Below are 12,338 nucleotides of genomic sequence, written 5' to 3'. Positions count from 1 at the left end.
AAGGATTGCAGCTCATGGATAAGTTCACATTAAAACACTGGAAGAATGACTGGTTTTGAGAGTATTTGGCCACTAGCTGGGACCAACCCACCATACTTAGTAAAAAAAGAAAATAAGCTACATCAAGTGTTAAATGCATTTTAAAATGATAAAAACTAGCATTTTAACTGAAGTTTAGAGAAAATCCAAGCAAACTAGGAAACTCACTTTGCAACAGGGGCATGGGAAGAAATGTCTTACAATTCATAGTAGCTCCCATTTTCCCTCCCCCAAGAGTAGAGGAAAAAGTGGGAATCAGTTTTAAAATAATATCTTTCAATAGCTATCACAACTACTCCAATTCTTGCCTAATACATAGGAGAACAGATGCATGTGGATGTGAAGCAACAAAGCTAATTAACCTCAGAACTAAAATTGGAACAAAATTTATCTCATGGACTTGTCCACAGAGCCTAGCAACCCATTTTTTACAGAAATTAAAAGTTAACATGAGCTCTACTTCACTACTGAGTAACAGCTAAAATATTCTTCATTTATAGGTGCAAAAATATGAAAGAATTGGCATCAGGAGGATGAAAAACTAAATAGTCTAAACCAGAAGTATTCTTACTACGTAATGTATGGTACTATATTACTTCAGGTAACTACAACAGTCAATAGACAAAGCAATTTAATGGAGTTGTCCACTACATGGTAATAGAGAAGTGCACATCAATCCTCCTTTTTGAAGCTACAGCTCATTTTGTTGTGACAAGACTTGAAAATGTTTTAAATAAAACTCATACAAGCCTACAAGCCTTTTCTCCTATTTTATTTAACATGATGCCAAACATTTCTAGTAATTGGATTATTACCTGCAAAAGGCACTGGCAATAGCTGCACAATCCAAAAATTTAGCCAGATCTGAACAATGACAATAGCCCACACAAGAGTAACAAAGTAAATATCACTAGTTTTCTTTCTTCTAAGAAAAGATGCTATCTCAGGTCTTTGTCTGTTCCCAGAAGATGTTGAAGAGGAAGAGCTGAAAGACGATGAAGCTCGCGGAGGAGGCTGATCACCTTCTGCTGTTGCTCCTAAAACAAACACATGCAAACAAATGGAAATTATCACTTTAATATTCACCAAAAAATAGAGTATGTTCCCTATTCCCAAATTACTGCTTTTTTTTTGGAAGGTGGGGGTGAAGGAGGGGACAGCAGCAGAAGGCTGAGGTTTTGTCATTTGTTTTGGGGTTGTTTTTTTTTCTTTTAATTTCTCTAAAAGACTGAGGCAGCCTTGGCACTGATCTGCATTTTGAAAAGCTAGAACAAGGCTGTATAAACTCTCCCACACCCTCCATCATCATGCCAAACAATACTGAGAGGAGGAGAAATGAAGAGTTGCTACAGCCTCTAAGAAGGCTCCTGTCACTGCAGTTAAATTACAAGCCAAATATGTTTTGTCAAAGAACCATAGAACCAAGAAGAACACAAAATATAATTAACTTCTAGGAGAAATCTGAAGTCTTAAATCTTTCACTTCCCTTTAATTCAAGTGCTCAAAAAGGAATCTGAGATTTGCTCAAAACTCATTTAAACAGAACAAAAAATATAGACTATACATCGAAGAGAAAGCTTGTATCCTGCAGTTGTCTCACTACTACTTTGCCAGATCACTCACAACACAAACACGGGAGCACTAACACTGTCATCCTAAATTCCTTGCTCTGTGTAACAAGTATTAGTAACATCAAGCAAAAGTTAGTGGATAAGAAATTTTGTCAGCCCCTCACTCATAAGTTAGCACACAAGAAACTAAATTCAAAAATGTAAATGTGATGTGTAAAAGACCCTATACATAAACAATAGTCTTTTCATGTAAAAATATTATGTTCAAATTAAAATTCTTGGATGCAGAACACGGCTATTTATTTATTTATTTAATCTTTTCTGTTGCTGTATGGCACTAAATCCATCTTCAGCCACTCCATGTCAAATCTCTCCCTGAGAACCCCAGTATTAACTTATACTGAGGCTCTGTGCTGCTGTCAAAATGCACACATTTCACAGACATCACTACTTGAGAAAAGTCTGCAGCCATAGTGGAGGAACGCGCACGCACAGGAAAACCTGAGAAATTACTCCGTGCTGAAGCATAAAAGGCAATTTAATACACTGGTACATACCCCACACCTGGAAAATGATGAACACAACTCTTTCACTGGACTTGTGTCACAGACACATCTTCTCCCACGAAGAAAAACTGCATGAAAACTGTACTATAACATACTACACGCACAGCAGTCCAACACCTCGTGTTCCACACACATGTTTTTAGCTGCAGTGTGTCACTAAAGCCATTTCTGGCCTAAAGCATGACAGCTAAAATGTTCAAAAAGGCAAGACTCATTTGTCAAACAGTCGCAGTAAGGGACAAACTGCATCCTCACACAGCAGATAACACTCCTCTTTTGTTGCAGACATCTGCACTGGTGCTCTACAGGTAAGTGGAACTACTTTGACAGATTACGGACACATCCCCACCACACCAAGACAACAATGCCAACCAATGGATTCACCCAGCTGGGGCTGACACTGGGATGATGATAGAAACATCAGCTGGTTACTGATTATGTATTTGGCGGAACTTCAGAATATTCACAAAGGAACTATGGCATGCAACCTGGAAGAAGGAATTCTGCAACCAGCTGAGCACAGCATAAGCTTCAGGAGGGAAGGTTCTTGGCAAATCACTGTGCAATATCAATGGGATGATGGCCAGCCCTACTACACAAACCACAAACTTTTTTTGTAAGGGGAGAGAAAAAGTTACCTGCAAACAGAAATTCTCCTAAAAAGACAAGGTATGTTTGTCATATGGAAGAGGATCTATGATACCCCTGTACTTCTCAGTCTATACGTAATAAAGCAGAAGAGTACTAACAGAAAGAAATGGATGCACAAAGGAACACAAATTTGAAAGCAGTGTACCCATAATAAAGAATTCTCCCCTTCAATTTATTCAACACTTCTCACTGTTTTGCTCCAAAATTAATATAATCAATGTAAGAAGTAACGATACAACAAGCAGAAACTCAAATATTTATCAAACAAAAGGAAGCACTAAAAGCAAAACCAGAATAGTTAGCTGAAGTCTATGCCTAAGTTTTTAAATATTTTTTGCCCAAAAACTCCTTAGTAGAGTCACCTTTAGGAAATAAAAGAGAACATTCCTTCTTTTAGTAATGAAAAATTTGATTGACATATTTTTGCAACAAAGAAATATTTGATTAAATAACAGTAACGTTAAAAGCAGTAACAATTAAACAGCATTATTTCTTAGAGTTTCCCTGTAAGCAGACTGTACATAGAACACAAAACAGATGGAGAAAGACGAGGGTGTAAAAAAGAAAAAAAAAAAAGAAAAACTGGGGAAAAAGGGAAGAAAAAAGGAAAAAAAAGGAAAAAAAAAGGAGGAAATACAGGAAAAACTTCTAAGGGATTTCAAGGCAAAAAAAGCTTTTTCAGAATACAGTTCCCCAGCACTTTTAAGCAAAACTAAATTGTCACTACCAATGACCCAGTATTCTCTTGACAAACACAGGCCTGCATCAGAACTGCCATTTAGATGACTCTCATAAACCAGTTCATAAAGCTGATCCACCCAGAAAAGAACCAAAATTGCAAATGAAAACAGTCACCTTCTGCTGGCAAGATATGCTCTGCAAACCAAGGCGTGACTGCCTTGTCAACACACACAGAAAAAAAGAACTGTCAGTACAGTGATTCTGAGTAACTTTGGTTTCTGTAAAATCCCATTTAGTGTGCCTCATAACATTTTAAGAGATGAAACCTGAAATCACCTTTCTTTCTATCTTCCAGCTAAGGAAAGCATGACAGTCTATAAACAGCACAATACAGGAAAAAATTCTAGCAAAATCAGAATGAATGTTACTTCTTTGAACAGAAAAAATTTTAAAAAAAGCAAATTTTCCAGGCTGTCTTATTAAGACCTGTTCTTTTCATTACACAATATGTTCTCTGTCATGTCAATTTCTTGCTGACACAGAAGCTTGAATTATTCTACTCCCCAGGGAGAAGACAAAGAAATAGTAACACAAACAGAAAGGCAGGTGTCTGTATCTCTAAGCGGGGCATAAATTAGAAACACAGTAATTTTATTACTATTAACGAAGAAGTGCTCAGAACATCAGGATGACGGTATCCCGTCATGAAGAACCACATCTTTCTGTAATTTCATGCAAAAATTATTTCTTACACTTATTTTCTTAGAAAACAAAGAAGTGAAGGCAAAAGCGAGTCTGAGAGCCTTGACTTCACTTAAGGATTTTAGTATCTATCATATCCAAAGCCAGTAAGACAACAGAATCTTGCCTACAAAGTACTGCAGTGGTATCTGCTTCTGAAATTGCAGACTTCTTTGCTGTGTACACTGGAAACTGTTGAAAACCAGAAAGAACCACTTAGACACCTGAAATGGTATCCTTAAACTCCTCACCCCCAGTACTAAATACCAGTATTCAACAACAAAATATGGAAAAACATGAGTGTTCAGAAAAAAATACCTAATATCAACAAAGCTTATACCCCCTCATGGTCTTTAAATAAACAATTTTAAGCCCGGTTGTTCTGTAATGGATTCAGTACAGTATCAAGAAAACCAAAAAAGCTGTAAGTTTTTAAGCCTGTAGGTAAAACTGCTGTATAAGAAAAATGTTTAATCATCATTCACAAAAGATCCAAACCAAAGATGGACAAAATTGTTTAATATATTACAGAATAGAATACTAATTTTTACCAGATTGTTGGAAAATTATTTTAACTGTTATTAGGAGTTAAAGAAAACTCCATATTTGGGTGGGGTGTTTTTCTGCTGTGAAGAAAAACAACACAATTCACAAGACAAAAAAACCCTCATCCTGTTAGCTGTTTCAAGAGAAGTCAAAAAACCATGAAAGATATAAAAGACCTTTGAAAAACTGCTATAGTTATCTCTTCTTGAAAACAGAAGGAAAACTGTCTTAAAGAAGTGAAAAAATAAGAACTAGTAAATCAAAATAATATCAACAAAAGAATACAGCCACTTACATAGCCCATTTGTGGGCATCTGTTACTTTTCCAGATTACAAAACTCAGCTCAAAAAAAAAAAAAAATCTCATTTCCAAAATAAAGATTAGACACAGAAGTACAAGAGAACTGTCACCATAATGCCCTGATCTCAAATTTCAGGACATAATTCCATAGGTTTCTATGTTTATATTGATGATAGTAATGTAAAATGCTGAAAAACAAGGTTGTCTAAAGCTGCTGGTTTTAGATTCAGAAGTTTTAAAGTAGATTTTTTAGTTTTAGAAGCTCATATTCTGTCAAGGTCACGTTCTGTCAAATCTCTTTAGTTTGGTTTGCAGGAAATGCACGTAATTTAATAATAGCTTAATTTTCTAATATCACATTTCATCAAAGACCTACCAAAAAAAAAAAATTATGGTCAAGTTCAAAATCACGATGGATGTCTAAACACTTTGTCAGAACTCTTTTAAGCCAATTGTGTTGTTCCAACTGAAAGTACCATGCGACTCAAGCTACAAACTCAAGTAAAGTCTCTACAGGAAGGACTTTGAGCATGCCATATTTAAAGAGGTGGGCTTTTTTCTCACTGCAATGCACACAAAAATTCCTCCAGTTTGTCTATACCTGCTCCAGAAATCCACCTATATAACATGTAACTGCCAACAAATCAAAACACTAGGAAAATTAAAATAATTAATAATGAAGAAGGGGGTGGGGGGGGGAAATCACACCTTCATTCTAAAAAAAAAAAAAAACCCAAACCACCACAAAAAAACAAAAAAACCAACACCACCAAAAAACAAAAACAAACAACAACAAAAACCCCACAACCCTGAACAATAAACCCTTCTAGTCAAGCCTTCAATAGTGACATAAACGATCCTTTCCTACACAGCTTTTATACTGCATCTTCTTGACATTTTTTTTAAACAGATAAACCTGATTCACAATTTGGACACTATTTTGGACAAAATGAAGGGGTTACAGACTACTTTGATTTTTTTTTCTGAATTCCCTCCAGTTTCATGCCTTTAGAGCAAATTCAAATGTTTCTTACAGAGTATTCAGTCACCTGAGGGTTGGGAGGAATGTTCATTATTGGCCTCATCTTCTGTCATTGAAATTGCCATGGCAATTGTTGAAGCAGCAATGGAAATCATCTGACCAGGAAGCTCTGCCCCTGTAAAATATATATGTGTATGTAAGGAACAAAAAGCTTAAGTCTTAAAATGTTTCATTTGGTGTTAGATATTCACTGGAGCTGTCAGGCAGCAGAAATTATATGGATAGACACTGTTAGCATTTATATATTATATGTAGTCAATACGATGAAACAGGAATGAGTGCTATTCATTTCAGTATTACAATACACCTGCAGCCAAAACTCAAAATCATTTATTTGCTTAGTGTTTTTCTTGATAATGAACTGCTGCCAACCAAGACATTCACAGTTGCTGGCAGTCTGATTATTTAAAAAAATTTATACCAGTTAATCAACTTTACTAACCAACCAAACAGCCAGACAGGAAAAAGGTTTCCTTCATCAGGATTATATGATGCCTTTGCTATCTTCAAAACTAATTTGAAACAGAAAAAAACTATTCTCAAAAACTAAACCCAAAACATATTTTTAAGAAACTACTTTAAAAACAAATGACTGGATATCAGAAACTTGCTGGATGGAGTTGTCTTGGTTTTTCTCATACTCAGTGTTATAGGATCCACTAAAACCCATTTCTTACAAAATTAGCCTGTGACTTCAAACATCCTTGGCTACCTTCATGCCTGAAATTACATCTTGAAATCCACAAACTCAAGGATTTGGCTTAATAATGACTCGCTCCTTTACCATGGAAAAGAAACATCAGTTCACAGTAATCATTTTCTGAATGATTCTGAATCCAAGATTCACTCCATCATGAGTAAACCACTTTGAAACTCACTAAACATCCCATAGCAAATTCTTGTAATCCATATGCAATTGAATTTACAGGGATACAGCCCACATTGTTTTATGTGACTTAAGTGAATTTTTGCCTCCAGCAATAAAAGAAACAGTGACTTTTCCTTACCAGAAGACTCCTTTCCATTCTGCTGTTCATGCAACATGCCTACTGTCATCAGAACAACTATAACCAGAAATACAGGAATTCTCCAGGAACCTGCCACAGAAGCTGAAAGACAGTGTTGGGATTTTTTTTTTTTTAAATAAGAAAAATTACACCATTAATAAATGCTATATTTAGGAAAACCAAGAAAGGCAGCACACCAACCAAAAAACAAAGAAGTCATAAAAAGAAACAGGCTTTCTTTTTATGAAAAAGAAAAGAAAAAACAGAAAACAAACATGAACAAGTTTCTCAATGAACAAAACAAGTTGTTACCGTTCCTAACTTCAGTGACATTATGTTGATACAGAGAACAATTTTAAAAACAACATTCAAAATCACATGAAAATACACACAAAATCAAAACATTTCTGATATCAGAAAAGTCATGTTCCCCCCCCAAAAAATATGTATTTATGTTAGCTCTCCAAAGAATGGGATTTTTCTTGGATTTTGCCTATTCAGCCTGCACTTCCAGTAAATACAAGACTGTCAAAATTTAAGCAAGTGCAAAGCCATTCCATATAGCTTAAACCTCAGGGAAGCACCCCCACATAGTCAGAAAAACCCTTGAAACCTGGTGCTAAAGTAAAGTAAATCATTAAGTACATGTGAAACCTTCTGTCATGTTTGCCCTCTATTAATTGCATGATCCTTCCACCATAAACTCTGATATGAGAACATAAGGTGATAATCTATTATATATTAAATGTGTGACATAAGTCTAAAAGATTATTACAAACTTTTATTTGTATAAACAGATTATATGGATTACTGGCAAACGTATCCTATACTTCTGATGTCATCCTGATGTGCTTGTTGACTACTGAATTTTTTTTTTTTTTTTTTTTTGCTTCTGCTACTACTATTAAACATATTTTGCAGCTGCAGCCTCGGTTAACAGCAGACTTTCAGTAAAATATCACAAATTAAATTCTAAAGCCAGCCTCATGTGACCCCAGCCCTTCCTCATTGTCACAAAGTACCCTGTCTGCAAAGCAAATAAGGAAAAACCACGGGAAGGACAAATTAGGCAAGAGGAGCAGAAGGTGTTGCTCAGCATCTTGATGGCTTCCCATTCCTTCCTCCAATGATCCCTTCTGGACACATCCAGCCAGAATTACTGAGCAGACAGAACAGCTTGCATTTCAGCTCAGACTATTTCACAGATTTAGCAGAAGAGCATGGGAGGAGCTTTGTTGACAGAACCCTCAGTTATCAGGATAATAACTTCTTGTTACTCACCTAAGTGAAAGAGCAGCATAATCCAGACGGGAACAGACACTGCTTTTAAGTAGCGTTCAGTGCTTATATTCCACTTGAATGAAACCATCAGCAGGTAACCAACTACCAGTGTCCATATCTTTAAGAAAAAGATACACATAGGTATGTATACATACATCAAAAGAGAGCTCTACCGTACTCATGTATGTGTGTCCACTCATGCAGAAACCCATAACTGCCTGAAGCCAGCTTGTAAGTCTCTAAGAAGCCCACATTTCAATTAGTATGAGAGTTCGGCAGCAGCACCTACGTGGCCTCGGGGAGACAGAGCTGGCCAGCACAGCAGCGCTCATTCCAGCACGGAGCAGCTTGCCAGCTCCTGTGTGTCAGTCCAAAGAAGACAAAAGCGAGCTTAAGCCAAAGAAGCCATTAGGAAGCACAATGAAAACTGCTGATCCTCAGTGGTGTTGGTTCACAAAACAGATGCCTTTTTGCGACATGTGACATGTAATTTTTTTCAGTTTTTTAGCTAAAAAAAACAAGGACAGGAAGATGTCAGTGACAACTTGGGTTTGCTGCTTCTAACTCCTTTCTACTACTCTACTCATCAGACAAATAGCAATACAGATATGGAGTTAAGAATCTTGAGATGATGGATTTGAGCTCGAAAACCCTGAAAAGAAAGAAGAAGGAAGCAGGAACCAGAAGAGACAACAGGAAGTGAAAAGTTGGTAGTCAGGACAGGGTGTGAAATAAAAGAAGTACTAAAACCTGTAAAAAAATTAAAACCCAGCATTTCATTCTTAAAGTAAGTGACTGAAGACATTTCTGGCTCAAATTCAATGAACATTCCGTATCCATTACCAGTTAAGTACACCTTCAAATTTACACTTATAAATCCATGAATCCCAATGAAGTTTGAATAGAATTTCTATTAACAGCATTTACTGAATCAGACGTCACTGTAAGAAGAAAGAATGCACAGGCAGAGACATGGAAGAAGTAATTAGGCAGAACACACCAGAAGAGTTTTCATCTTTACTCTGCACTATACAACTCACGCTGAAAATGCAAGTCTTTGTGAAAAGCAGGTTTGTGTGACTACTGCTACCTATCTGATTGGTGGAGAGGAAATCTTAGCTGTACTGAACTGAGCAAACAAGCAGTGAGTGACGGTCCTTAATAACTTCAGAGGGAACGACTGCATATGCAAGGTAATTTAAAATCACTTACAATATGTGAACAAAGGTATACCTACCCTTTGCACACTAATACTTCTCATCCAAGCAGATGACTCCAACTTTTCACTTATCTCTACTTTTGCCTCAACAGAGTTCCAAAATGCTTACGGCCAAGCGTGGACTCAAATGTTTAACACAACCCATGGACATCAAGTGAACAAAAATTTTCACCAGAAATGCACACTAGCACTCCTTTAACAGAATAGGTTTGAAACATAAATTCACTCATAAGGCACTTTACAGTGCAGCTCTAACTGCAAGAGATAACTCATCACAAAGACACTATCCTACTCCCTAACATCAGCCACACAGCATCTTTTTATGATGAATGTTCCAGTTACAAGATGATTTTCCCTTCAGCTTTTAAATTTAATGATAAATTACAAACAGGAGACTTGGCACATTCAGTAATGGAAACTTTCTGTTAAAAACAAGCCAAAATTCAGAGGCTAACAGGGTATAAGCCTATGTTTAACAGCCAACAAAGCAAAACAGATTGCACTGCTTTTAGTCAGGCATGAAGCCGAATATTATAGGGTTTATGTATTTAACAATTTTTTTGTGCTTGAAGTTAAAATAATTTATCAGTTCTCATTTCTAAAAGCTTAGCAAATGACCCAAGTATTTATTTCTACTGAACATAGAGAAATATCTTACTTTTAAATCAGTCACCCTCTTTCAAACAATAACCTTCCTGAAGCTCTGTAAAGAGACCTGTGTAGTCAACTGACTGGGGCAAGAAGTTTAATTTCAGTGATACAAGGAATAATCAGCTCTTTATTGGTTAATGTTATGGCTAAGCACATCCTTACACTGCAAGGACCAGCACACCGGAATTAGGGTAGCCTATGTCCAGCAGTTCACAGCTGAAAGCAAGTGACAAACCAAATTAACTTTGACTGACATGGATCAGGATTTCATCCCATACTAACTTGGCAACAGCATATCTTTTTTTTTTTCCCCCCTTTAACCCTTTAAAAGCATGTTACATAATCCTTCCCATTGTTCTTCTGGATGGTCTCCAAAGGTTTTGGCTTGAAAAGCTTGGAGAATATTAATAGTCTCTCTACTATTATATGTCATTCTCAAGAACTGACATAATTAAAGAATGAAAGACCGCCTACTTTCACTGAAATTAAACTACTGCAATTACTGCACTGAAACTGTAATTGGTAATATCCCATGCTAAGCCAAAATGCCTATAAATTTGATTTGGAAGAGTGTACAGTTAACCAGGTAACTAATACATACACTTCAGATTTTGCAGAATGCATTAGTTATCATCAACTATTGTATCAAGCTGAAATCAATTGCAGATGCCTAACTTTCACCACATACTCTGAGATTTTAAATCACCACTCAATCACAATTATTATTCACAGACATGTACAACTTCCATATAAAATGACTTTGGGATAGTTTAATCCTGCTAGCTGCTCTTCTTCCCTCCCTCACCTATCTTCGCTGTCTTAACAGACAGAAAAGACCTTATTTTTCACATCTCCTCATTTTGGAACATCTCTCACAAACTGAACAGAGTGTTGCTTTCCCTTTAGACACGTAAAGCTTTTCTGAATAAATAGTGCTAAGACTGCTGAGTAACTTCTTGGATTTTAGCATCCATTTCTATAGTAAAGTGGTAAATTTAAGAGGATGATTTAGAGGTGTTTAAGGTAACTACAAAGGGCTTCAGTTCTCCATAAATTGCCAACTGGACACAAAATTACACCATAGAAAGATGTAGCTTTTATGTTAAACTCAAGCATCCGCTTCAGTGGTTTTCTTTGAAATTTCAGTGCTGGAAAGTCTAGGGCTTATCAGCATGAACTATCATCAACATCACTGAAAGTTTGGTTTCTCTTCCTACTAAAGCTGAACAGTTTGAAAATCTGAGCCACTCTTTTTGGCTTTGGCCTCATTTTTCAAGAACAAGCTCTTATTACTCAACTTTTGACAACATTTATACTGATGTATATTGGAGAGTACAATTCTTTGTATTTACACTGTTCTCTCCCTTTTTTCCTATCAACAAGCTAATCTCTAAGGGGAAGGTTTTGCAGATGAGCACATTCAATAGTTCACTGCTACTGAAAGTGGCAATTCATGGTCTCCTACTGCCAGCTGGGCAGTCCCACCTCTTCTGCACAACAGCTTCGACATTCATCCAGCCAGCTCAAGCTCCCTCAGCTCACAAAAAAATTACCTGCAATTCAGTTATAGCAAAACAGGCTCACAGAAATATGACAGGCACCAACAACAGGGCAACAGAAGCATATGTCAGAAGTGGAAAAAGCAAGAAGAGCTTCCCACTGTAGAAGATAGCAAAGCTGTTAGAATGATTTAGTCTTCCTTGGAATGCTGCCCCGACACCTCAACATCCAGCAGCAAACACACTTCCCACTTCCTTCATGTGCCTTCTGAGGCACATGGTGTGATTCTTGGGGTGGTCCTGTGTAGGGCCAGGAGTGGGACTTCAGTGATCCTTCCAACTCAGGATGTTCCATGAACCACCCCACAAGTAAACACAACAGTGAAGACTCAGAGGATGAACCAACAGCTACTTATTTTGATATACGCCCTGCCAACATCTTTCAGTTTTTAACAAGTCAGCACCTACAAAACTGAGCGTCTGAACTCCTTCCTTTTCTAATAGTAGCTCTACCCCCTCCCCTGACCACTTTGATATGATGTT

At 36.8% G+C, this 12,338-nt stretch overlaps 1 protein-coding gene across 2 annotated transcripts in view; it reads right to left on the bottom strand.

Moving 5' to 3' along the window:
- TMEM245 (transmembrane protein 245) overlaps window positions 1-12,338 on the bottom strand; it is a 76,745-nt gene that overhangs the window by 58,342 nt on the left and 6,065 nt on the right. For both annotated transcript variants that reach the window (XM_040086389.1, XM_040086380.2), the window contains exons 2-5: window positions 8,427-8,544; window positions 7,146-7,247; window positions 6,146-6,253; window positions 855-1,076 (exon numbers count right to left, since the gene is read on the bottom strand). In XM_040086389.1, coding sequence (XP_039942323.1) covers window positions 855-1,076; window positions 6,146-6,253; window positions 7,146-7,247; window positions 8,427-8,544 — 550 coding nt within the window. The remainder of the gene's footprint in view (window positions 1-854; window positions 1,077-6,145; window positions 6,254-7,145; window positions 7,248-8,426; window positions 8,545-12,338) is intronic.

Source organism: Hirundo rustica, chromosome 1 (genome assembly GCF_015227805.2).
Source record: "Hirundo rustica isolate bHirRus1 chromosome 1, bHirRus1.pri.v3, whole genome shotgun sequence".
NCBI lineage: Eukaryota > Metazoa > Chordata > Aves > Passeriformes > Hirundinidae > Hirundo > Hirundo rustica.
Note: the sequence above shows the minus strand (reverse complement) of the source record. Positions and strands in the feature narration are given on the sequence as shown.